At 44.0% G+C, this 27,955-nt stretch overlaps 2 protein-coding genes across 4 annotated transcripts in view; both read right to left on the reverse strand.

Annotated features, from left to right (window-relative positions):
* LOC110152397 (C-C chemokine receptor type 1) overlaps positions 1 to 27,879 on the reverse strand; it is a 44,864-nt gene extending 16,985 nt beyond the window's left edge. Inside the window, exon 1 of one of the 2 annotated variants that reach the window (XM_020916145.2) lies at positions 27,799 to 27,879. The gene's annotated coding sequence lies outside the window, so the exon portion shown is untranslated. Of the gene's footprint in view, positions 1 to 16,961; positions 17,050 to 27,798 lie in introns of those variants that run through there. The other variant, XM_070463318.1, reaches the window with a different exon arrangement.
* Positions 7,048 to 27,887, reverse strand: LOC110152396 (C-C chemokine receptor type 1-like). Of its 2 annotated transcripts, none has more exons than XM_020916143.2 (2): positions 27,799 to 27,887; positions 7,048 to 12,373 (listed from the first exon to the last, which is right to left on the reverse strand). In XM_020916143.2, exon 2 carries the CDS (start codon positions 12,306 to 12,308, stop codon positions 11,235 to 11,237), a length of 1,074 nt encoding a protein of 357 aa, XP_020771802.2. In that variant the 5' UTR covers positions 12,309 to 12,373; positions 27,799 to 27,887; the 3' UTR covers positions 7,048 to 11,234. The 2 variants fall into 2 exon arrangements, with proteins under 2 accessions (XP_020771802.2, XP_020771803.2); XM_020916144.2 differs by lacking the exon at positions 27,799 to 27,887 and adding an exon at positions 16,962 to 17,051.
* Positions 27,888 to 27,955: the final 68 nt, after the last annotated feature.

A 27,955-nucleotide genomic window follows, 5' to 3' on the forward strand; every position in this document is an offset into this window, starting at 1 on the left:
AGTATTCTGGCCTGGAGAATTCCATGGACTGTAGTAGTCACAAAGAGTCGGACACGACTGAGTGACTTTCACTTTCACTCTATACCACTAAGAACTATACTCAGTATTCTGTGACAAACCATAATGGAAAAGAATATTTTAAAAAAGAATGTGTATATAACTGAATCACTTTGCTGTATAGCAGAAATTAACATTGTAAATCAACTATACTTCAATAAAAAGTATGAAAACTGAAAAAAAAAACAAAAAACTTGTACCCAGATTTTTAGAGCAGTGTTATTTACAACTGCCAAACATGGAAGAAACTGAGATGCCCTTCAGTGGATGAATGAATAAACAGACTGTGATACATCCAGACAATGACATATTATTCAGCACCGAAAATAAATGCTATCCAGGCCATGAAAAGAAGCTTAAATACATATTACTATGCGAAAGAAGCCAATCTGACAAGAGTACATATTGTATGATTCCAAAGCATGACTTTCTGAAAAAGGCAAAACTAAAAGGAGACAGTAAAAAGATCAGCAGTTGCCAGGGATTAGGGAGAAAAAATGAAAAGGCAGAGCATCTTTCTAAGGGTGATTTTTAGGGTTATGAAAATGATACCACTGTGATGGACACATATTATTACTCATTTATCTAAATTCATTAGACTGTACACCACCAAACGTATACCCTACTATAAACTAGGGACTTTGGGTGATGATGAAATCACTGCAGTAGGTTCATCAGCTGTGACACTGTTTGGGGGATGATGACAATAGGGGAGGGTGAGGGTGTGTGGGGGCAGCAGGTGAACGGGAAGGGTACTCTCTGTCCTTTCCCCTGGGTTTTGTGGTGAACTTGTAACCGCTCTAAAAATAAAGTCCATTAAAAAAATCTTATGAGGCCACAGGTAACTTAAATAAAGTTGAAGTAACTTTGCCAGAGGTCCCACAGCTGCACAGTGATGGAGCTGAAGGCAGGGCAGACACGGACCCCCTGTCTCGCTCCAAGGCCTTACCAAATCAATACATTCTGCCATTTCTATGGATCTGATCAGAAGCTACCTTTCTGTGTTACTTGTCCCTTTATTCCTTCTGCGCATGAATCACCTGTGCAGACCGCAAACCATCTGGAGTGGGACCTGACAGCCTGCATTTCTAGGGAGCTCCCTGCTAACAGCGATGGAGCAGGTCCGGAGGGGACACTGAGTCACCAGGGCTCATGTTCCACCAGCACCAACCTGCTGGCTGAGTCCTGCACACACCCTGAGTTTTATCATCACTGTGTCTTACGGACGCTACCTGCTCCCAGAACGTCTTACTGCTGCATCTTTTCTTATTAAAACTCATAATCTCCCTTAGATATATGCATTAAAATCTATTCTTATGATAAATCAGCACGTGACCCTCACCACCCCCACGGAGAGGCAGAAGTGATTTCTCCCTCTGACGTGCTTGCCTTGCCCTCGGCACCATTTCTTGCAGCGCCTGCTTCTCCTTATTAACTGGCGCCTCCCTGCTCCCTGACTGTGCATCTGTTCACTTCTGCTATTTTGAAAGCACTTTGAGGAGAGGAACTCTATCTCTTTCATCTTTACAGGTTTCTTAACAGCAAGCAGGGCTTTGTACACGGAAAGGAACATGACCTTGCCTTGCCCCTTTCTTATTTCCCTGACACTGGCCCTCTTTTCTGTAAAATGGGATGTTTGGACTGCAGTGAGGTTTAAATTAAATGTCATATGTTCAATGCCCACAGTAAGCCCCTGCCTGATAAATACTTATTGAATTGGATTTTCCTCTTTTATTATCTGAATAAGGAAAGGAGGTGGGCATGAAAGTGAGTTAATGACAGAGCTGGGCCTAGTAGCAGGTAACTCAACCTTTATTCAAGTCATTCTTCCACTCTATCAAGCTCTGGTGTACTTTATTTCAGTTATGTTAGTACCTCCCAGTCATTTATATGACTAAAATTTATCAGTATTTACAGAAGAAACCTAGAATACTGTTTCCTGGTTCACATTTCTTGCACAAATCATTGGCTAAAATTCAGATGTGGCTGACAAATTAAAGGCATTGATGTATTCTTACATCTTGGTAAATGGTAAAGTAACATAATATATTGAATACACATCTATAATGTAATGGTAGGTCTACATAACTCAAAATAACCAAATTTAACAATAGGATATGGTTCCAGCTTAAACATGATCATAGAAGATAAATGATTATGACCAACCAGAGTGATTCCCACTCGCTGGGAGACCTTGGCAAACTCTTGATTTCTCATTTGCTTCATCTGTAAAACACAGATACTCTTAATACCAGTCCCATTACCTGCATCTCATAGTTCATGAAATGAGCAAAAATTGGCAATTTATATAAATGCTGTAAAATATAGCAAACTGTCCACGCACAAAGAATAATTAGCAATAGCTTTGGGCATAATAGAGCTGGGGGTAAAGGCAATTTATGTGAATATACAGAAGGTAGATGTCTTGGGGAGGACCAATGATTAAGTATTTCGCCTACTATTATTACTCTTTAGATTTATGATCTTTGCTCCAAATGCTCCAGGTATGAGACGTGAGACATGTGTGAAGAGGTCAGAGAGCAGACTGCTTCTGGAGCCACCTTCCCTGTTTTAGAATAAGAGAACATGGTTTATCTGATGTAGGCACGTTGACTGGCAGCGCAGGCTTGCAAATTCCTTCAGTATTATGTCTTCTAGACTGCATAGGGTGCTGAGTGATTAAACTCTTTCTTTTTCCATGGAAGTAGCAGAAGATAACATGCAAACTGAGTTGTGTGGACTCAGGAAAATTCCCTGTAAACTGCATTGCTCATCTGAAAGTAGCATAAAGAACTGCACATCTGTCTGTCTGTATAAAACAAACAGAATCCGGACTTCATTAATGGACCTGAGGAATAAATTATTCTCTAATAAATGTTTTTATAATCGCAGTGGAGAGGAAGACTAGGACACCGAAGAAATGGGACTCTGCCATACTAATCTGTTGGTGGAAGCCTGGAGGAGGAGTGGGAGAGGGAGGAGTTCACAGCTGTGTTTGATGCCAGAGAGGTCGTGCCTTCTCTAAAGACGGGGAGTGTAGAGGCTCTGGGAGGTACCTTATTCTAGACTGCCAAGGAGAATGCCAAATCAACCAGGAGGATGATTTTCCCTCTTAGCTTTTGGCAGATAACCCAGGAACAACCCAATGTGACTTTCAACTGAGACTCCAGACCTAACAATCTCTGTGCCCTGAAGGTCACAGTGTCCACAGGACGTGGGCTAATGAGCTGCAGCAACTATGGGACAGGGCACTTGGGCTGTTTGACTTTTGCACCCAGATACTGCTAATGCATGAAATACTTAATCATCTCTCCGGTTGCCTCATCGAATGTTTACTGTCATTGGCTTATGATCACAAGCACCTTTATTTTGTAAGGGAGGACAGAGAATAAATTTAATTGACTCAGGGGTGGTGAGGAGGAGAGAAAAGCAGGCTGGAGAGTGATGTGGTCTCTCTTTCCTGTCAGGCTCCCTGAATTGCATCTGAGCCCTGATGCTGGAGGACTAAGCTGCTTTCATTACAGACTGTGAGATTCTTGCAGGCCTGAATTCTTGTAGGCTGTAGGCTCAGAATTGTCTGTGAGTTACCTGGCCCAGCCCTGGGACCCAGAGGGCTGGCACCCTCACGATAAAGCCCATTTGTGAAGGCTTCACTGATGCTAGCAAGAGGCTTCTCAGGCAGACTGAGTGGAGGCAGGCCGAGGCGGTGGCAGAAGTGCTGTGGTAACAGCATCTAACAGACTGACTCGTGGACACGGGGGCCCTTTGAAATAACTCAAGAATATATTCTTGACTGGGCAGAGGGGAAATTTTCAACCTCAATTCAATGTACTTTGGGCATACTCAAAAAAGGATCCACTGATGGCCGTGACTAGGACTTCCAAAACTATGTTGAATAATAGTGGCAAAAGTGGAAACTTTGTTTTTGTTCTTGATTTTAGAAAAAAATGTTTTCAGTTTTTCACCACTGAGAATGATGTTTGTGGTGAGTTTGTCGTATATGACCTTTATTATGTTGAGGCAGGTTCCTTTTATGTCCATTTTCTGAAGAGGTTTTTTTTTTTTTAAATCATAAATGGGTGTCAAATGTTGTCAAAAACTTCTTATGCATCTACAGAGGAGACTGGCTGGCTATATAGTCCATGAGGTTGCAAACAGTCAGACACAATAGAGTAACTAACACCTTCACTTTTTTCATTGAGATTATCATATGATGTTTATTTTTCAATTTGTTAATATGGTGTATCACGTTGACTGACTGCATAGATTGAAGAATCCTTGCATCCCTGGGATAAACCCATTTGATCATGGTGTATGATTTCTTTAATGTGTTGTTGGATTCTGTTTGCTAGTATTTTGTTGAGGATTTTTGCATCTATGTTCATCAGTGATATTGGCCTGTAATTTTCTTTTTTTGTGATATCTTTGTCTGGTTTTCGGTATCAGGGTGATAGTGGCTTTGTAGAATGAGTTTCGGACTGTTCCTTCCTCTGAAATTTTTCGGATGAGTTTGAGAAGGACAGGTTTTAGCTCGTCTCTAAACATTTGATAGAATTCACCCATGAAGCCATCTGGCCCTGGGTTTTTGTTTTTTTGGGAGATTTTTGATTGTAGTTTCGATTTCAGTGCCTGTGACTGGTCTGTTTCATAATTTCTTATTTCTTCCTGGCTCAGTCTTGGAAAGTTGTACTTTCCTAAGAATTTGCTAATTTCTTCCAGGTTTTCCATTTTTATTGGCATATAGTTGTTCATAATCTCTTATGATCCTTTGTATTTCTGCATTGCCTACTGCAATCTCTCCTTGTTTTTAATTTTACTGAGTTTTCTTCCCTTTGTTCTTGATGACTCTGCCTAATGGTTTGTCAATTTTGTTTATCATCTCAAAGAACCAGCTTTGGCAGTCCTAGCCATGGCAATCAGAGAGGAAAAAGAAATAAAAGGAATCCAGATTTGAAAAGAAGAAGTAAAACTCTGTTTCCAGATGACATACTATACATAGAACACCCATAAAGATACCATCAGAAAATTATTAGAGCTAATCAATGAATTTAGTAAACCAAAAGCATACAAAATCAATACACAGAAATACTTTGCATTCCTATACACTAACAACAAAAAATCAGAAAGAGAAATTAAGGAAACAATCCCATTCACCACTGCAACAAAAAGAATAAAATATCTAGGAATAAATCTACCTAAGGAGACAAAAGACCTGTATGCAGAGAACTATGAGACACTGATGAAAGACCTCAAAGACAACACAAACAGAAGCAGCTATATATCATGTTCTTCAATTGGAAGAATCAATATTGTGACAATGACTATACTACTCCAAAAATTCTACAGATTCAATGCAATCCCTATCCAATTACCAGTGGCATTTTTCAGAGCTAGAACAAAAAACTTTATAATTTGGATGGCACAAAAGTCCCTGAATAGCCAAAGCTATTAGTCAAAGCTAATCTTCAGAAAGAAAAAAGGAGCTGGAGGAATCAACCTTCCTGACTTCAGGCTATACCACAAAGCTACAGTGGTCAAGACAGTATGGTACTGGCACGAACAACAAAAAATACAGATCAATGGAACAAGATAGAAAGCCCAGAGATAAACCCATGCACCTATGGGCACCTTATCTTTGACAAAGGAGGCAAGAATATACAATGGAGAAAAGACAGCCTCTTCAATAAGCATTTTGCTGGGAACATTGACTAGCTTCATGTAAGTAATGAAATTGGAACACCTCTTCACATCATACAGAAAAAGAAATAAAAGGAATCAAGATTTGAAAAGAAGTAAAACTCTCACTGATTACAGATGGAATGGATTAAAGACCTAAATTTAAGGCCAGAAACTATAAAACTCTTAGAGGAAAACACAGGCAGAATACTCTTTGACATAAATTGCAGCAAGATCCTCTTTGACCTACCTCCTAGAGTAATGAAAATAAAAACAAAAATAAACAAATGGGACCTAATTAAACTCTTTTGCACAGCAAAGGAAACTATACACAAGATGAAAAGACAACCCTCAAAATGAAAGAATGTAATTGCAATTGAAGCAAATAACAAAGGATTAATCTCCAAAAAATAAAAATAGCACATGCAGGTCAAAGTCAGGAAAACAAATAATCCAATCAAAAAATGGGCAAAAGATCAAAACACAGAAAAACAAACAATCCAATCAAAAAATGGGCAGAAGATCTAAACAGACATTTCTCCATAGTCATACAGATGGCCAATAAACACATGAAAAGATGCTCAACATCACTCATTATTAGAGAAATGCATATCAAAACTAGGGCTTCCCAGGTGGTACAGTGGTAAAGAATTAGCTTGTCAATACAGGAGACACGAGAGACATAGGTTCCATCCCTGGGTCTGGAAGATCCCCTGAAGTAGAAAATGACAACCCATTCCAGTATTTTTGCCTGGGAAATCCCATAGACAGAGAGGAACCTGGCAGGCTACAATCCAAGGTGTCCCAAAGGAGTCTGACATGATTTAGCGACTAAACAACCACAACAACACATAATAATGCATATACATGGAATCTATAAAAATGGTACTGATGAACCTATTTTCAGGGGAGGTATACAGACCAGAACTGTGGACACAGCAGAGGAAAGAGAGGGTGGGACAAATTGAGAGAGTAACATTGAAACAGATAGACTACCGTGTGTGAAAGAGATGGCTAGTGGGAAGTTGCTGTGTGATGCAGATTCCTCAACCTGGTGGTCTGTGACAACCTAAAAGGGTGAGACGGGGGTAGGTGGGAGGAAGGTTCAAGACGGGGGGGATATATGTATACTTACAGGTGATTCACGTTGTTGTATGGCAGAAATCAACACAACATTGTAAAGCAATTATCCTCCAATTAAAAATAAATTTGAAAATTAAAGCTTACAAGGTAACTTCAAAAAATTAGATACACACAAATAAAATATAAATAAATATAAATATAAAATAAAATATAAAATAGACACACAAGTCCTACTGTATAGCACAGGGAATTTATTCAATATCCTGTCATAATCTATAATGGAAAAGAATATGAAAAAACATACATATGAATAACTGAATCACTTTCTTGTGCACCTGAAACTAACACAATGCTGTAAATCCACTGTTTCAATAAAAAATAAAATGAATTTAAAAAATAGTCCAAATCGGAAAAAAAATCTTTGAAAAATAAATAAATAAATTCTGGGGTGGAGCCCAGCTCCATCCTTTGACCGCTCTGTGGTGTCTGCCAAGTCCCTTCGTGAATCTCAGTTTCCTCATCTATCACATGGGGTAACACCAGCATCCTCACCAAACTTAAGGGGCTGATATGGAGACGTCTGTCAAAAGGACAAGGTGGACCATGGGCAGCTGGCAACTCTACTGTGCTTTGTCCATGTGCTGACCGATCATCAGACCAACACCCCTGGTGTTCTCCAACCCAGCCCTAGTCTTGAGGGATGATCAGTTCAGTTCAGTCACTCAGTTGTGTCCAACTCTTTGTGACCCATGGATTGCAGCACACCAGGCTTCCCTGTCCATCACCAACTCCCAGAGCTTACTCAAACTCATGTCCATCAAGTCGGTGATGCCATCCAACCATCTCATCCTCTGTCATCCCCTTCTCCTGCCTTCAATCTTTCCCAGCATCAGGGTCTTTTCCAATGAGTCAGTTCTTTGCATCAGGTGGCCAAAGTATTGGAGCTTCAGCATCAGTCTTTCCAATGAATATTCAGGACTGATTTCCTTTAGGATTGACTGGTTTGATCTCCTTACAGTCCAAGGGACTCTCAAGAGTCTTCTCCAACACCACAGTTCAAAAGCATCAATTCTTTGGCATTCAGCTTTCTTTATAGTCCAACTCTCACATCCATACATGACTACTGGAAAAACCATAGCTTTGACTAGACAGACCTTTGTCGGCAAAGTAATGTCTCTGCTGTTTTTAATATGCTGTCTGGGTTGGTCATAGCTTTTCTTCCAAGGAGCAAGCATCTTTGAGGGATGATAACAGGTGTTATTTGAGAAAATAAAAGTTTTTTCTACTTTAAAACTACATTGGCAGAACGCAAGGTTAATCACGTTTAAACCTGCTCCTCACTGAGGACTTCTCAGAGACTGCAACGCCCTGTGAATCTCGGTGAGTGTTTTCCACACAGTGTCTGAGAGGCAGGCCCCGAGGGCTCCCACACCACACCCTCGATGGAATGCTGCATTAGATAACAGGATGATCTCTGAGTGGAGGACGAAGGCGTCAGACTTGGTGTCGCCTCTGACGTTAATGCTTGGATCACAGGAGACTGGAAGGACAAACGAGTTCATTTAACCAATGAAGTGTTAATGTGGGATTACAGCCTGGAAGACAGAATGTTCTTGATACCAGAAAAACCCCAGGAGAAATCCCCGATGTGCGTGATGAATCTGACCAAGATCTCCCAGAGTCACCAGTACACTTCCAGAGTCCACACAGGCCCCTGAAAGTCATTTCTAACAAGAATCCTCTGTAAGCATAATTCTCAGAGATCAGCTGGCCCATAGGAAAGGCCAACACTGTAATAACAGACACTCAGTTCAGTCACTCAGTCGTGTCCGACTCTTTGCGACCCCATGAACTGCAGCATGCCAGGCCTCCCTGTCCATCACCAACTCCTGGAGTTTACCCAAACTCATGTCCATTGAGTCGGTGATGCCATCCAACCATCTCATCCTCTGCTGTCCCCTTCTCCTCCTGCCCTCAATCTTTCCCAGCATCAGGGTCTCTTCCAATGAGTCAGCTCTTTGCATCAGGTGGCCAAAGTATTGGAGTTTCAGCAGCATCAGTCCTTCCAATGAACACCCATGACTGATCTCCTTTAGGATGGACTGGTTGGATTTCCTTGCAGTCCAAGGGACTCTCAAGAGTCTTCTCCAACACCACAGTTCAAAAGCATCAATTAAAAAACAAAAAGCATCAATTCTTTGGTGCTCAGCTTTTTTTATAGTCCAACTCTCACATCCATACATGACCACTGGAAAAACCATAGCCTTGATTAGATGGACCTTTGTTGACAAACTAATGTCTCTGCTTTTTAATATGCTATCTACGTTGGTCATAACTTTCCTTCCAAGGAGTAAGCATCTTTAAATTTCATCTGCAATCACCATCTGTAGTGATTTTGGAGCCCCCAAAAATAAAGTCTGCCACTGTTTCCACTGTTTCCCCATTTATTTGCCATGAAGTGAAGGGACCATTTTGAGTGTACTCTACCACAATAAAAATGGGGAGGGGGCAAAAAAATAATACACATTAAAAATCTTAGAATAGGACTTTTGCCTTGGTCATTCAATTTTTCCCATTCATTTGTCCACTGACACGTAGGTTGTTTTCATACCTAGACTATTCTGAGTAATGCTGCAATAAACATGGGAGAATAGACATTTCACTGAGATAATGACTTGATTTTGTTTGGGTATACTACGTACAAAGAAGTGGAATTGCTAGGTCATATAGTAGCTCTATTTTTAATTTCTTAAGGAAACTCCATACTGGTTTCCACAGTGACTACATGCATTTACATTCCCACCAATAGTGAACAAGAGTTCCCTTTTCCCTACATCCTCACAACTCTTGAAATCTCTTATTTCAAAATAGACATTTTCACAGGTATGAGGTGATATCCTACTCTGGTTCTGACTTACATTTCCAGGATGATCAGTGATGTTGAGAACTTATTCATATATTTCTGGGAATCTGTATGTCTTCTTGGAAAAAAAAGTCTAGGTAGGTCATTTACCCAGAGTGAATTATGGTCTCTTACGGTGGAAGAACTCAGTGCTGGGCCCAAAACCAATGCTTTTAAATGATTTATTGCCTGGGAAAGTGATCCCCACATACTGCTACTTAAAAAAACAACAGCAGAAGAGTAACTACAGTTGAAGTTCATCTTATTTGTAAACATAAACATGTACAGAAGAGAGAAAACTAAAAGAAAATATTAACCCATCAAAGAATGTACTGCCTCTGCGCAGGGGATTATGAATAATTTTGAAGTTTGTTTTTTCTCTTTTTGTGTTTTTAAGCTTTTCTGGGAACAATTTTTATAACTGGGAAAATCATTTTTAGAGAAATGTACATCTAAGGGAAAAAGGAAGAAAGGCATGATAGATAAGAGGTCCTATCTCAATTCAGGTGAGAGCTGAGATGTTAAGGACCTTTAGGGTAAATGAATTTCTTTGAGTTAAGTGGTCCTTGACTTCCTACACTGACAGAGTCCCCAGCCTTCCTGGGAGATGTTGCCCTCCCTGCCAGCCTCAAACCCTGCACACCAGGTCACTGTCCTATTGATCGGTCCAAGGTGGCAGCCAGAACTCTGATCCATACAACTATAAGGTCTGGGTGGAGGTCCAGGGGAAGAAAATCAACCCTGTCTCCTTTTGCCTGGTAATAATTTCTGCAGTAAAGCTGTCAGAAATTACTGCTGCATCTCTCAACTGACAGGGAAGGGAGATTCTGAAAAATATTCAGAAGACAGGAATAGGAAAAGGAAGTAATGACTACCTCTGTCCCACGGCAATTTCAGAAGGACAGCAGTTTATACATTTTGTCTGTGTCTAGCCCGCTGTCTGCATTCGTTGATTTTAGCGACTGTAAAAATTCCATCCGAGGGCTTTCTCAGCTTCACTGCCAACAGCAATTCCCCAGTCCTATTTCCTGTTAGGTGTCACGTTCTTCCATCAGGAGTTCTAGATTCCTCAGGGTCTCCGAGAGCCTAAGCGCTGCGCTGGGAGTGGGGCTGGGGAAGTGAACGGCGGCTGCCGCCACCCGCTTGACTTCTCCACTCAGAGTGGAGGCAGCTCTGAAGATCCCTATTTCCAAGACCACTGGTCATGGGGGTGAGGGCAGCAGATGCTCCATGACTGGTTTACAAATCTTATTGTTCAACAACCTGAACTTCTCTTTGGTACCAAGCCCTTCTCTGTCATCCTTTGAGTCAGTCTTCTGGGGTGTCCCACTTCATTTATTCATTTCCACTCACCTATTCATCTCATTTTCCACTGAAGAGAATTTCATGGAGAAAAAGCAAACCCTAACAGTGATTTTTGTCTGGAACACCTTGGAGCTCCCTCAACCCCATGTGGCTACAATTCCAGGTCAGGAGTCAGAATCTGGCTGGGAGACCCAAGTTGCCTCCTCCCCAGTCAGCATCTTGGCTGGTGACGGTTGTTGGGTCCTGGATGGACCACAGAACAGCTTTCTTCCTCGCCTGTGAAATGGACATGGGGTGAACCCTCTCCTGTCTCCTTGTGGATGAAGAAGCGATGTATAGTCAGCTGATAGAGCAAGTCCCGTAGAGCCCTGTGGTACCTTCCAGGGGAAGACACATAGACTATGGGGTTGACGCAGCAGTGCGCATATGCAATCACCTCTGTCACTTCAATGGCCAAGTCCAGCTGGCTGCAGTGCTCACACAGGGAATCTTGGAAAGCAGAAACAAACACAGTCAGATTGTAGGGTGTCCAAAAGAGAAAGAAGGTGATCATGATGACAAAAATCAGATGCACGATGGCCTTGGCCCTCTTATCTCGTCTTCTGAACAGAATCTTTATAATCTGTCTGTAGCAGATGATCATGACCAATAGAGGCAATATCAGTCCCAAGATGTTCAGTTTCAGAGCCAGGAACTGCCTCCACCTTCTGAAGCTTTCAGGAGGAAAATGAAGACTGCAGGTGTAGTGGCTGAACCACGACTGGGTCTTAGAAAAGTAGAAGCCAGGGACAGAAGCCAAGATGGCCAAGACCCAGGTGACACTGGTGGTGATGACACGAAAGGTGGGGGTACGAACCCTCAGGTGAGACGAGATGCGGCTAAGCAACACGGTCCTGTGAATGGTCAGCAGCATGATGAAGAAGATCTCACTGTACAAGCCCATGAAGAACAGCCCAGAGAGCAACTTGCACATGGCCTCACCGAAAACCCAGTCATCCTTCACCTTGTAGTCAATCCAGAAGGGCAGCATGAAGAGGAAGATGAGGTCAGAAATGGCCAGGTTGAAGAGGTAGATGTCAGTTACCTTTCTGAGCCTCTTGTATTTCACGAGGACCAGCAACACTAGGATGTTGCCGATGAGGCCAACGACAAACACCACCGAGTACAAGGCGGGCAGCAGTTGGGCCCCGAAGGCCCTCTCTTCTGCCGTGTCATGCAGGGTCTGGTCCCCACGGTCGTATTCTGTGGTCATCTCATAGTCCTTTGCGGTGGTTGAAGTTTCCATCCTGGCTTCTGCCACGGGTCAAGGGAAAGGTTTCTGTGTGTATCTGCTGTTAAAGGCAGTGGGCTCTGGACAACAAAAACAAGGCAGTGAGTATACAGCCTTCACCTCTGGACAACTGTTTACTGAGTGCCGACTGTGTACACGCCCTGTGGGGCAAGGGAGACCCAGGTCCTCTGGACTTGGTTCAACCCGGAGTCCACCACACTAACAAACACGGCGTGCACACATCACTAACTCAAGTGCTCTGGCAGTGAGCGCTCTGAAGGGGACGTCCAGAGGAGGGAGAGCGCAGACGGGGGGACAAGGGGAGGCCTCACGCATGTTCCCGACCAAGCCTTCCTGAGAGCTTCCCGTGGACTCGGCGTTGGACTCAGCGTTAAGCAGCCCTTGAATGGGTACCATGGTCATTCCCCGTTTTAGAGCTGAAGGCGCACACGTCGGGGGCAGTCAGGACACAAAGCTGCTGAGAGCAAGAGCTGGAGCTCAGACCCAGGTGTTCAGGCCCATTCCTGAAACCCCCTGCCTCTCCTCCCCAGTCTCAGAGCAGTGACTCTGCACTGTGGGGTCCCCAGAGGAGGCCGGGAAGGAAAACAGTTCTGGCTGAGAGTCAGAAACTGGCCGACAGATCTTTCTGGCAGATTCTCAGCCAGGGGTGATGGAGTGCCGTGGGGGCAGGTCAACGTGAATGTTTGTTCGGGCGTCACAGACACTGGGGACGTCACTGTCATTATGTAGCCAGGGCCGAGGATGTACTGCGATGAGAAAATGACCAACAGTGCTGCCACAGCGAGAGCCTAGGAGGCCAACCCATCCCCCGGGCTGACCCAGGTACTCTGAAGGCCTCTGAGACAGCCGTGAGGAGGAGTCAGGAACAGTCTGGGAGGAGTTCCGTGACCGGGTAAGGAGAAGATGGGGCTCTGGGGGAAGAAAGGCTCAGAATAGCTTCAAGACATGGAGTGTCACACAGTGACCAGACACAGGGCGGAATTCTCCTAAGCTTTTAGATATTTTTAACTAAGGTTGCCTCAAAACAAAAACAAATAAAAACCACTAGATAGCCTGGCTTTGTAGAACATCTCCAGCTTCTTCTTTTTAGCACTCTTTTCCATTCTTTACAATCACTTACTGAAGAACCTCCCCAAGGGAGGAAGTCTTTTCGTCTAACCTGCTGGTTCAGTGATATCACATAAGCTAACCTACCTCTTTGAACCTCAGCTCCTCTCTGTACCTAGAGAAACTAATCCTTCGTTTGCAGGACTATTGTTAGGCAATGTTTGACCTTTCACCTGGAAATTATCAGGTCCTCAGTAAATATTAGGGCACCTCCTTCCCTGCAGGCGCCCTTCTCCGAGGCCCAGCACCACCAGGAATGTCCCAGGTTTCAATCCTATTCTGGCCAATGTATCACACTCCCTACAGGTCTGTCTGTAGTTAATCTGGAAAATGAATTCTGCTTGAGAGTGATGGACATTGACAGTCCTTTCCATCTGCACTGCACTGTGAAATTTCCAAAATGCTGCCATCAATCTAACTGATTTGACCTAAACATCGATCAGTAAAGTGAGTGGTGCCTGCAGCATAATTTCCATCTAAAATCTTCAGACTCCAGTGCTCCTCCTTCCACAGTGCTTAATGAATGTTTCCTGCTCACAGAATTCATGTTTCTGCAGTGGCATTGTGAGATTAAAGCACAGGGGGTAATGTTGGTCCCCGTGACTGTGGGGGTGGTCCTTTCCCATCAAATCCATCCCTATGGCTTGCTCTCCCATCTCTGAACTTGCATACACCCAGTCAAGTCTCTTCCCAGAGAAACCCAGGCTGCCACTCACTAAACAAGCTGTGTTGACAATTTCTGATTTCTGCTGCCACTGCCAGGGCAGACAGCTCCGTGTGGCAGTCAGTACTTCTGGGTGGGTGGGTTCTCAGGCTTACTGTTAGCAGTGGCAGCACGGACAGCAAGGGGTGGAAGGCTGAGCCTGTAAGCCCAGTTTCTGGAATTCTGGCAAAGGTGCTTCTTGGTTCATCTACTTCAGTAGTACATGAAATGAGAAATTCCAGGTGTTCAAGCTGGATTTAGAAAAGGCAGAGGAACTGAGATCAAATTGCTAACATCTGTTGGATAATAGAAAAAGCAAAAGAGTTCCAAAAAAACAGCTATTTCTGCTTTATTGACTATACCAAACAAAGCCTTTGACTGTGTGCATCACAATGAACTGTGGAAAATTCTTAGAGAGACGGGAATACCAGACCACCTGACCTGCCTCCTGAGAAATCTGTATGCAGGTCCAGAAGCAACAGTTAGAACTGGACATGGATCAACGAACTAACTCCAAACTGGGAAAGGAGTACATCAAGGCTGTATATTGTCACCCTACTTATTTAACTTATATGCAGAGTACATCATGTGAAATGCTGGGCTGAATGAATCACAAGCTGGAATCAAGATTGCCAGGAGAAATATCAATAACCTCAGATATGCAGATGACACCACCCTTATGGCAGAAAGCGAAGAGGAACTAAGGAGCCTCTTGATGAAAGTGAAAGAGGAGAGTAAAAAAGCTGGCTTAAAACTCAACATTCAAAAAGCTAAGATCATGGCATCTGGTCCCATCACTTCATGACAAATAGATGGGGAAACAATGGAAACAGTGACAGACTTTATTTTTTTGGCTCCAAAATCACTGCAGATGGTAACTGCAGCCATGAAATTAAAAGACACTTGCTCCTTGGAAGAAAAGCTATGACCAACCTAGACAGCATATTAAAAAGCAGAGACATTACTTTGCTAACAAAGGTCTGTCTAGTCAAAGCTACAGTTTTTCCAGTAGTCATGTATGGATGTGAGAGTTGGACTATAAAGAAAGCTGAGCACCGAAGAATTGATTCTTTCAAACTGTGGTGTTGGAGAGGACTCTTGAGAGCTCCTTAGACTACAAGGAGATCAAACCAGTCCATCCTAAAGGAAATCACTTCTGAATATTCATTGGAAGGACTGATATTGAAGGCATTGAAGCTCCAATACCTCGGCTACCTGATGCGAAGAGATAACTCATTGGAAAAGACCCTGATGCTGGGAAAGATTGAAGATAGGAGGAGAAGGGGACGACAGAGAGTGAGATGGCTGGATGGCATCACTAACTCAATGGACCTGAGTTTGAGCAAGCTCCAGGTGTTGATGACGGACAGGGACTCGTGGCATATTTCAGTCCACGGGGTCGCAAAGAGTTGGACACAACTCAGCGTCTGAACTGAACTGGAGGTAAACCGTGTCAGCACTGTCAGGGGCCATCTGGACAGAGTCACCTTCACATCCACTCCCACTTTCAAGCCAGATCACTATTTCCCCACTTCTTGGGCACCAGAAACAGCTCCTGGGCACGCTGTCCCTAGAGGGAGATGGACTGGAGTGAGGCCCTGGAGGCGACACCCAAGGAGCATGCCATGCCATGTGCCAGTCCATCTGCAGCCTGCTACTAACGTCGGCCTCAGGCCGTTGCCCCAGTGGTCGAGTGCCAGCATCCTTTATCCTGGGAGTTGGTGAAGCCTCTGGACAGACCAAGGGTGTCTCTGGTGGTGGAAGACACCCAGGCCTGGTGGGGTGCAGGAGCTGGCTTCTTCTGGCTCATCAGAGCCAGCTGTGTGCAGCTGTTCTGCATCTAGCATGCTGGTGACTCAACGTCAACCAGAATGGGAATACTGACACATGGGAATTGGCCAACACTAGGAATCAGGGCACTTTTCTTGGGAGAATTAGCTGATAAACACTTGCCAGTGCATCCATGTCCTTCAGTCTGAATAGCCTAGAGTTGTCCTGGAGCCAGAGTGGGGACTTAAGGGTCAGTGAGGGGCAGAGAGCCTGGTGGTCGGCTGTGCAAACTTCTGGGGATTTCTAATCCTGAAAGTCTGGGACCTTCCAGATCTACTGGAGGAAAGGCTGAAGTAGATACCTCCAAGTAGTCCCCATGTTCCTGCATCTTCAGAACAAAATTCTGACCTCCCCTCTTCTTTAGAACAGAATGGATGCTCCCCCAGGAAGTCACGTGAACGGCTGCCTGCCTTCCGGCGGGTGAGATCCTACCTCCTCCTAAGACAGCACACAGTCCTAATTCTGAGGATCCTTGTATCTAGTCCTCTTCACAAACTGCCTCAGTATCAAATCATCTTTGCACCTGCAATTGTTTCTCTGATTATTACCCTTTTTGCTAAAATTGCTTCTTATGGCACATTTGGGCTTTGTTTCCATGGGGAAATTTGACTGTTGTTAGTGTCTTGAATAACTGTCCGCAGAAAGTACCTTAATACTGGGATGACTTTCTTAATCACTCACCAGAAACCACTGTAAAAGAAAGCATCCTGTTTTTAGCAGAAAGATAATCTCCCCCCAAACAAAAAGAACACCCTAGTTTACGTCTGAGCACCCAGTTGTATAAATCCATGCATCCTCAGTATTGCTATGCAATTTGTTGCCTTTCAGAAACATCACTGGGTCCTTAGACATCTGACTGGCCCTTGAAGAATTCCCCACCTCTGACAAGACAGACAGGTAAACAAGTCATGTCCTGCAGCGGGAGGACTACAGTCTACCCTGTCCACGTGCCAACAATAGTACCCTCACTAGTAACTAACAACACAGAAAAGACAAGTGTCACTTACTCTGGTTTCAGAGGACTGTGTCCGTGAGGCATGTGTCTGGAGGACATTCCTCTCTTCTCCTTTCTGGACCACCCTGGACTTCCAGATCAAGTAATTAATATCAGGAAGAAGAAAAGTAGCATCTGGGACTTTAGAACTCGTCTGCCAGCATTTCTGGTAAATTGCCAGGCTTGCACACCAAGGCCACTAGACCTGGTCCATTTGGAGAACCTTTCATTCCCATCTAGGCATTTTCTATAAGAATATCCCAGTTGTGAGATGCTGCTTTGACCAAGGCCACAACCAGCTTAGCGGGACTTGGATATCCATTTGAGCCTAGGGCTTTTTGTTTTTTTGTGTGTGTGCAGCTTCCGTTTGTCTGGTGAGGATTTTGGTTTTGCTTTCAGTTCTGCGTGCAACGCTGTTTTATGCCACGCATTGTGGCCATAGCTTCCTCTTCCATTTTATCTGACGCTCCCCCAGGGAAGACTCTGGCATACTGTTTGACCTATAGCAATGAATCTATCACTTAGAAGAATGAGATCCTACTATAATTCTGTTTGACCAATGCACATTATTAGAAGTAATGAGAGGTGGCCTAAATTATTATTGTAGTATTCAGCTAGAATTACTTTGTCACATGAATGGAAATGCTGGGAACACTCTCCACTCCATCTGTGCTAGGCACTCTGGGCTCACTCCTGTGGGGGAACTGAGTGGCTCTGCACCCCCATAGGGCATCTCTGCGTTTGTTTTCTTTCAGTAGCTGAGCCAATCTGTTTGGAAGCCTTTCTCTAGAAGTTTTAAACTGTACCTCCTCTGATTTTCTGTCTGTGTGGACAGAGATTATCTGTCCTTTGTATTTTTCTATGTATTATTTCGGGATGAACCACTCTGGCATTTTGTATGATGGGAAATTCTACCCGCTCATTGCAAGCTACTTTGGGAGTGGAAATGGAATCTTTGAGCTACACCTTGTCTGATCTTTTGTTTATGGGACCATATTTGTTGTGTGCATGAATGTGAAACAGTATTTGCACTGACTGGTTGAGACAAATAATAAGGCTCAAGTGTGACAATATAAGCTAGGCTTCAATAGTATGTGAATAGAGAACTTTCAGATGTTCAAGCTGGATTTAGAAAAGGCAGAGGAACCAGAGATCAAATTGCCAACATCCACTGGATCACAGAAAAAGCAAGAGAATTCCAGAAAAACATCTACTTCTGCTTCATTGACTACACCAAAGCCTTTGACTGTGTGGATCACAACAAACTGTGGAAAATTCTTAAAGAGACAGGAATACCAGACCACCTTACCTGCCTCCTGAGAAATCTGTATGCAGGTCAAGAAGCAACAGTTAAAACTGGACATGGAACAACAGACTGATTCCAAATTGGGAAAGGAGTACGTCAAGGCTGTATATTGTCACCCTGCTTATTTAACTTATATGCAGAGTACATCATGTGAAATGCTGGACTGGATGAAGCACAAGCTGGAATCAAGATTGCCAGGAGAAATATCAATAACCTCAGATATGCAGATGACACCACCCTTACTGGCAGAAAGCAAAGAAGAACTAAAGAGCCTCCTGATGAAAGTGAAAGAGGAGAGTAAAAAAGCTGGCTTAAAACTCAACATTCAAAAACTAAGATCATGGCATCTGGTCCCATCACTTCATGACAAATAGATGGGGAAACAATGGAAACAGTGACAGACTTTATTTTTTTGGGCTCCAAAATCACTGCAGATGGTGACTGCAGCCATGAAATTAAAAGACACTTGCTCCTTGGAAGAAAAGCTATGACCAAACTAGACAGCATATTAAAAAGCAGAGACATTACTTTGCCAACAAAGGTCCATCTAGTCAAAGCTATGGTTTTTCCAGTAGTCATGTATGGATGTGAGTGCTGGACCATAAAGATGGCTGAGCAGCAAAGAACTGATTCTTTTGAACTGTGATATTGGAAAAGACTCTTGAGAGTCCCTTGGACTGCAAGATCAAACCAGTCAATCTTAAAGGAAATTAACCCTAAATATTCATTGGAAGGACTATGCTAAGACTGAAGCTCCAGTAGTTTGGCCATCTGATGCAAAGAACTGACTTATTGGATAAGACCTTGACGCTGGGCAGGACTGTAGGCTGGAGGAGAAGGGGACAACACAGGATGAGATCACTAGATGGCATCACTGACTCGATGAACATGGGTTTGAACAGGCTTGGGAATCGGTTATAGAGAGGGAAGCCTGGCATGCTGCAGTCCATGGGATCACAAACAGTCGGACACGACTGAACGATTGAACTGACTGTGACAATACCAGGGTACCATTCCCTATTATGTTGGGCTTTGCCTGTGGTGGAATGTTGGTTGGAATTTTCCCTCTTGTTAAGGGTGACCAGAGCTCCATTCCAAGCCGTAAATGCCCCCTGCCTTCCAGGGTATTTTTACAAAACTGGGACATCTTCAACTGTCTCCATGAAAAGGATTTGCCATCTCTTTCTGCCTGTGCCCTAGCCCTCCGGAACACTTACCTACTCGACCTATAGATCCTGAGACTGAAGGAAAAGGTGGGGAAAGAAGGTTTTCTTAAACTCAAGCAGAAAAACTGTGAGGTTTCTGGCTCAATCTTTATGTACAAGTTAATCTGTATATAATCTATATTTAATTAGCTTAAAAGTAAACTCTTACAAATTAAATCCAAGTGTCTAAAAAACTGACCAAGATCAATTTTAGAACCATATGATCTGGTAAATATTCAGTATTGACTTGCTATCTGCTATTTAAGGTGGCTTAAGCTTGCTGCTGAGAGGAGCTACCCCACCTCCAAGGAGCGGCTGCTGCGCGGGCGCAGGAGGGCTGAGAGGAGCTACTCCACGTTCAAGGTCAGGAGGGGTGGCCGTGAGAAGATACCCCTCGTCCAAGGTAAGAGAAACCCAAGTAAGATGGTAGGTGTTGCGAGAGGGCATCAGAGGGCAGGCACACTGAAACCATAATCACAGAAAACTAGCCAATCTGATCACAGGACCACAGTCTTGTCTAACTCAATGAAACTAAGCCATGCCGTGTGGGGCCACCCAAGACAGTCGGGTCATGGTGGAGAGGTCTGACAGAATGTGGTCCACTGGAGAAGGGAATGGCAAACCATTTCAGTATTCTTGCCTTGAGAACCCCATGAACAGTATGAGAAGGCAAAATGATAGGATACTGAAAGAGGAACTCCCCAGGTCAGTAGGTGCCCAATATGCTACTGGAGATCAGTGGAGAAATAACTCCAGAAAGAATGAAGGGATGGAGCCAAAGCAAAAACAATACCCAGTTGTGGATGGGACTGGTGATAGAAGCAAGGTCCAATGCTGTAAAGAGCAATATTGCATAGGAACCTGGAATGTCAGGTCCATGAATCAAGGCAAATTGGAAGTGGTCAAACAGGAGATGGCAAGAGTGAATGTCGACATTCTAGGAATCAGCGAACTAAAATGGACTGGAATGGGTGAATTTAACTCAGGTGACCATTATATCTACTACTGTGGGCAGGAATCCCTTAGAAGAAATGGAGATAGCCATCATAGTCAACAAAAGAGTCCGAAATGCAGTACTTGGATGCAGTCTCAAAAACGACAGAATGATCTCTGTTCATTTCCAAGGCAAACCATTCAATATCATGGTAATCCAAGCCTATGCCCCAACCAGTAATGCTGAAGAAGCCAAAGTTGAACGGTTCTATGAAGACCTACAAGACCTTTTAGAACTAACACCCAAAAAAGATGTGCTTTTCATTATAGGGGACTGAAATACAAAGTAGGAAGTCAAGAAACACCTGGAGTAACAGGCAAATTTGGCCTTGGAGTATGGAATGAAGCAGGGCAAAGGCTAATAGAGTTTTGCTAAGAGAACGCACTGGTCATAGCAAACACTCTCTTCCAACAACACAAGAGAAGACTCTACACATGGATATCACCAGATGGTCAACACCGAAATCAGACTGATTATATTCTTTGCAGCCAAAGATGGAGAAGCTCTATACAGTCAGCAAAAACAAGACCAGGAGCTGACTGTGGCTCAGATCATGAATTCCTTATTGCCAAATTCAGACTTAAACTGAAGAGAGTAGGGATAACCACTAGACCATTCAGGTATGACCTAAATCAAATCCCTTATGAATATACAGTGGAAGTGAGAATAGATTTAAGGGACTAGATCTGATAGAGAGAGCCTGATGGACTATGGACGGAGGTTCATGACATTGTTCAGGAGACAGGGATCAAGACCATCCCCATGGAAAAGAAATGCAAAAAAGCAAAATGGTTGTCTGAGGAGGCCTTACAAATAACTGTGAAAAGAAGAGAAGCTAAAGGCAAAGGAGAAAAGGAAAAATATACCCATTTGAATGCAGAGTTCCAAAGAATAGCCAGGAGAGATAAGAAAGCCTTCCTCAGCGACCAATGCAAAGAAATAGACGAAAACAACAGAATGGGAAAGACTAGAGATCTCTTCAAGAAAATTAGAGACACCAAGGAAACATTTCATGCAAGAAAGATGGGCACAATAAAGAACAGAAATGGTATGGACTAAAAGAAGCAGAAGATATTAAGAAGAGGTGGCAAGAATACACAGAAGAACGGTACAAAAAAGATCTTCACAACCCAGATAATCACAAAGGTGTGAACACTCACCTAAGACATCCTGGAATGTGAAGTCAAGTTGGCCTTAGGAAGCATCACTATGAACAAAGCTAGTGGATGTGATGGAATTCCAGTTGAGCTATTTCAAATCCTGAAAGATGATGCTGTGAAAGTGCTGCACTCAATATGCCAGCAAATTTGGAAAACTCAGCAATGGCCACAGGACTGGAAAAGGTCCATTTTCATTCCAATCCCTAAGAAAGGCAATCCCAAAGAATGCTCAAACTACTGCACAATTGCACTCATCTCACATGCTAGTAAAGTAATGCTCAAAATTCTCCAAGCCAGGCTTCAGCAATATGTGAACCATGAACTTCCAGATGTTCAAGCTGGTTTTAGAAAAGGCAGAGGAACAAGAGATCAAATTGCCAATATCCGCTGGATCATCAAAAAAGCAAGGGAGTTCCAGAAAAACATCTATTTCTGCTTTATTGACTATGCCAAAGCCTTCTACTATGTGGATCACAATGAACTGTGGAAAATTCTAAAGGAGATGGGAATACCAGACCACCTGACCTGCCTCTTGAGAAACCTGTATGCAGGTCAGGAAGCAACAATTAGAACTGGACATGGAACAACAGACTGGTTCCAAATAGGAAAAGGAGTACGTCAAGGCTGTATATTGTCACCCTGCTTATTTAACTTATATGCAGAGTACATCAGGAGAAATGCTGGGCTGGAAGAAGCATAAACTGGAATCAAGATTGCCGGGAGAAATATCAATAACCTCAGATATGCAGATGACACCACCCTTATGGCAGAGAGTGAAGAGGAATTTAAAAGCCTCTTGATGAAAGTGAAAGAGGAGAGTGAAAAAGTTGGCTTAAAGCTTAACATTCAGAAAACTAAGATCATGGCATCTGGTCCCATTACTTCATGGGAAATAGATGGGGAAACAGTGGAAACAGTGTCAGACTTTATTTTTGGGGGCTCCAAAATCACTGCAGATGGTGACTGCAGCCATGAAATTAAAAGACGCTTACTCCTTAGAAGGAAAGTTATGACCAACCTAGATAGCATATTAAAAAGCAGAGACATTACTTTGCCAACAAAGGTCCATCTGGTCAAGGCTATGGTTTTTCCAGTGGTCATGTATGGATGCGAGAGTTGGACTGTGAAGAAAGCTGAGTGCCGAAAAATTGATGCTTTTGAACTGTGGTGTTGGAGAAGACTCTTGAGAGTCCCTTGGACTGCAAGGAGATCCAACCAGTCCATCCTGAAGGAGATTGGTCCTGGGTGTTCATTGGAAGGACTGATGCTGAAGCTGAAACTCCAATACTTTGGCCACCTGATGTGAAGAGTTGACTCATTGGAAAAGACCCTGATGCTGGGAGGGATTGGGGGCAGGAGGAGAAGGGGATGACAGAGGATGAGATGGCTGGATGGCATCACTGACTCGATGGGCATGAGTTTGAGTAAACTCCAGGAGTTTGTGATGGACAGGGAGGCCTGGCGTGCTGTGATTCATGGGGTCGCAAAGAGTCGGACACGACTGAGCGACTGAACTGAACTGAACTAAACTGAAGCTTGCTGCTTTGACTAAAACAGACAGTCTTTAGAGTCATCAATGTTAAGTAATGCAAGTGAGATAAGAAATTTTGGGTAAACTCTTTAGGAATAGTTGTTTTAGAAATGTGTACTTAAGAATTATCCCCCAGGTATTTGGTAGCTTAGAAATTTTGAGTTAAGTTAAATGACAAGTTTATTGAATATCTAGGTTATTTCTAAACAAAATAAGATACTGAAACATTACTGAATACTGCATTCCTTTGGCAGAGAGAGACTCATAGGTATTTAGGAAACTAGATACTGGTGGCATCCTGAGATATAATAAAGTACATATTTTTAGAGTTTTGCATGATCAAGATTTTCTCAAATAGGATTAAATGTAGTTGGGTAAACGGATTTAAGTATTGTCTGGCAGTTTCCAAAAGTTCTTTGGGGTTTCCCAGGTGACTCAGTGGTAAAGAATCCACCTATAAAGACTGAGATGTGTAAGGAATCATGGGTTTGATTCCTGGGTGGGAAAGATCACCTGGAGGAGGAAAGAGCAACCAACTCCAGCATTGTTGCTTGAGAAATCCCATGGACAGAGGAGCCTTGAGGATTACAGTTCACAGATAGAAATGAGTTGGACACAACTTATCCTTGAGCACTGAGCACAAGTGAAAACTTTTGACCTCCAGGTAACTTCAAGATATTTCAGAGGACCCCTGATTCATCTCAGAGAGAAATATTTAACTAGGATTGCTTGCTGTATTAATTACAATCAGTTAAATTTAATCCCAATTTTTTAACCAAGTTTTTTTACCAGACTGCATTGCAATCAGATGAATACCTATGCATCCTCCTCTTTTTTAAACTCTTTCTGTCATTTATAAACAGTTATTGCATTCACCTTCAAGAAGCTTTATGAGAAGGACCACCTTTGACAAATACAGGCTTCTGATAATCTTCATGTCATACTGTAACAGGAGGGAAAGGGGCAGGGCACAACTTTTGAAAGAATGACATAGCCCAAGGACACAACATAAACCAATTAGAATCAAATGGGACCAAGATGGCAGACAAGACTAGACCTTGATCCTCAATCAGCAAGTGAAATGACACACCCAGAGGTGCCATGACAGTTCCAAGGCACTGTTAAAAGACCAAGGAGTGGGCGGTGGCCCAAATCCTGGAAATCTCCACCCCTTCCCAAAATAGTTGGAATAATCCTCCCACTCATTAGCATATGAAATTACCCAGCCTATAAAAACTAACCATGCCACATTTCAGGGCTGCACTTGCCCTCTGTGATGGCCCACACTCTGTCTGTGGAGTGTGCTTCTCTCTGAATCTGAATAAATCCACTTCTTACCTATCACTTTGTCTCTCACTGAATTCTTTCTGTGATGAGACATCAAGAACCTGAGCTTCATTAGGTCCTGAAACCAGGTACCATGGGTTTTGGCTGGGTTTGAGTCCCAGCCATGTGGGTTCAAGTCCCAAGCAGGAAGCCTTCCAGACCAGAAGTTCTCAAAGTGAGGATCCTAGACCAAAAGCATCAGCACCGTGGGAACTTGCTAGTGGTGCAAGGTTTGGGCTCCCCCCAGACTTACTGAATCCGAAATTCTGTGTTTTAGTATGCCCTCGACTAAATGTTTAAGAACCACGGATCTGGTTTCCCACCAGGCATTTGGCCCAGCGTTTTATATGATCTCTCTCTAGGAGACCTGGGCTGGCCCTGATGTGAGTTGAGAAGACTTCTTTTGCTTTCAACTTGAGGCTGAAACAAGAAGCTGCTCAGTGGCCCATTCTGTTTCCTCTTCCTGTCACCTACACCCAGGGCCCCACGGCCTTTCAAAGTTGAAAGGCAAACTTCTTAGTGCAAACACACGTACGTACCTGCATACATATACACTCGGTCTTTTTGTTTTTAAAACACAGGTGAGCCTATGATACACATTTTTTTCCATCTTGCTTTTGTCACTGAACATCATACCCAAGAGATTCTTCCCGACCAGTACATAGGACCATGCGCTTAGGCAAAGGTCCTGTTGTAGTAGAAACGGAGAGAGTAGCAGTGAGGCACACACCACATGATTCTGACTCTGACTTTGTCTAGGACTCTGATTCCATGAGTGTCAACCCCATCCAGTGTCAACCCCATCCTGGTCCACTGGCCCCTCCAGTTTGATCTCACAGACTTCCTTTTTACAACTCATCATGACACCTAGTCCTGACCCAGTCCTGTTTCTGCTTCTCCTTTCCTGTCACGACAATAACATCCCAGAAAGCTTATGCTTTGTGTACCCAACACAGGGTGAGGCCAGGCTCCTTGGCTCTAGGGAGCCTGCTTATCCATGAGGCACACCTTTCAGATTCAAATGCCGCACCAGCAGATTAATTTCCAAGAGAGGGGATGCAGTGTCATGACCTTGGAGAGTTCTCTGTTGTCTAATCCTGGGATGTACTCTCTGTCTACATGGGGAAAGGAGGTGGCTTCTGGTCCCAGGTGGCATTCAGACTCCAAAGGCCGACTGGTGAGTGTCCCACAGATGAAAAGGAGGGCCTTTGGGGCACAAGAGTGGATCTTTGGACTTAACCCACCCCTGTCCCCTCCACATCACCTCATTTCATCCCCATGCCCTCCTACCCTGTTTCTCTTTGTCTAATTTCCTTCCCCGGTTTCCTTTTTCACCACCCTTCCTCACTCCATATTTCTCCTCTCTCCTTAATCTCTGCCTCTCCCGGCCGACTGGGCCTCTCTCCCAGGCTCTCTCGCGGGCCCCCAGAATTCTACAACCCCCAACCGGACAAACCACAGGGAAAGGTCTAATAGTCCCTTTCCTCTGTTCAGTTGCCCCCGTGTGCTGGGTCAGGTCCCAAAGCAAAAGAGGGTGTTGGGCACGTCCCTGCTGATGCCTCTCATCTTGCCTGATTACCCAAGAGGACACCTCCTCCATGAAACCTTCTGACTCTCTATAGCAGGAAGTCATTAATGACAGGTAGATGCTGGAGTTTGGAGAGTTTTAAGTTTTTTGGGGTGGTGGTAGATTTTCTCTTATTCACACCTAGTTGTATATAGGTTGGACATCTGGACAATAAACAACAAGGCATCACTCAAAATAACTCAAAAATTAGAACAATTACAACCTATACTTTTCTGGGCTTCTCTGGTTGTTCAGCAGGAAAGAGGGTTTGATTCCTGATCCAGGAGGATCCTACATGCTACAGAGCAACTAAGCCCATGCACCACAACTATTGACCCGACTCCAACTGCTGAAGCCCACGTCCCAGAGCCAGTGCTCCATAACAAGCAAAGCCCTCAAATGAGAAATCTGCACCCTGCAACTAGAGGGTAGCCCCTGCTAGAGAAAGACCAATTGGCAATGAAGACCCAGCAAGGCCAATGAATACATAAATAAAAGGAACCTATAATTTTCTAAAAACCTTGGATGGAAGCTCTTGTTTGGTACCATTCTATAAAGCTGCATAAAGTTATACAATTGCTCATTCACTATCTATATACCTCTCTGTCTTTGCAGCCTAATAAACAACCTCAAAACTTTGGGGCTTAAACTCACAAGGAGATTGTTCTGTGATTCTGTGAGTTAGGCGGGTGTTCCCACATAGCCTCACTCCCACGACTGATGGTGGGCGCTGCTTGCTGACTGGACCACCTCAGTTTTCCACGTGGCTCTCGTCTTCCAGTCTGCCAGGCTGGCTTTATGCACAACGGTCTCAGGCAAGAGAAGACCCTGTAAAGCATCTTAAGGAAACGCCTCTGAGGCCACAGAGGATCACCTGTGCTGCAGTCTATCACTCACAGCAAGTCACGGAGCCAAGCCACAGACAAGGCAGTCAGGAAACAGAATCTGCCTTTTCAGGGGAAGAAATAAAGTCACATTGTAAAAGCTGGTGAGTACCGAGAGGAAGGGCTCTGAAGCCATATTTATCTTCTACCAAAAGCACAGGCTTCCTCTAGCTCCCTCACCCGGGGGTTCCTTGAACTCCTGTCCTCTGATGGTCCTGTCTTCCCCCATCCTTAGCCACTCATTCCTGTGACCCTCCCTAATCCTGGGATTTTACCATCAACAACATCTGTGTCCTTTTTGTCTCAGGTCTCAGCATCTCAGCCCCTCACCTCCTGTTCACCTTTACTTCTCACCACCTCTAGCATCTCAGCTCCAGTGGTTCTTTGACCCCAGTGCAACCAGTGACATTTCAATTTCTTCTGATCCTCAGCCTCCTCATGCTCCTACTTCCATCACCTTACAGTCCAGGGGCCATCATTACGGTCCCTCCTGTACACACATCCTCAACGCCGTCACTCTTTTCTGATCTGGTTGTGCCCACCTGGCACAAACCCGGTCCTGATTAGATCTGAATCCCCACCGGCACCATGAAGTTGAACACGGCTGGAGGGAACCACACAGCGGTACTGACTGGGAACCCCTAAATCACTGACGGCCACATGCCAAGGGTCCCTCATGCCCACCAACGGCATTCCCCCCTTAGACATTATCTCACACTTTCTGCCTTTTCCTTGAACCTCCAGCACCACCTCCATCATCCTCAGTCTTAGCTGATGACCTTGTTCCCCAAGTCAGCGAGAGAACAGAAGGCTCAGAAGAGACTGTTAACACATCCCACCTCCCTTCTTCCCATCCACCCTTCCCTGACCCTTCTACCTGCTTCCCTCCTGCCACGAGGATGCATTCTCCATGCTCCAAGTTCATCTCATCCATGTTGCCCGGGATCCTCTCTCACCAGCACGAGGACATCATTCTAGTCACCTTCTCCTTTATCACCAGTTTTTTTCTGTCTGCCAGATTATTCCCATCAGTA

Source organism: Odocoileus virginianus, unplaced genomic scaffold (genome assembly GCF_023699985.2).
Source record: "Odocoileus virginianus isolate 20LAN1187 ecotype Illinois unplaced genomic scaffold, Ovbor_1.2 Unplaced_Contig_2, whole genome shotgun sequence".
In the NCBI taxonomy this organism is placed as follows: Eukaryota; Metazoa; Chordata; class Mammalia; order Artiodactyla; family Cervidae; genus Odocoileus; species Odocoileus virginianus.

What these genes read in the sequence shown, in the direction of transcription:
- LOC110152396 (XM_020916143.2), bottom strand. Translation starts at nt 12,308, where the DNA reads ATGGAAACTTCAACCACCGCAAAGGACTATGAGATGACCACAGAATAC.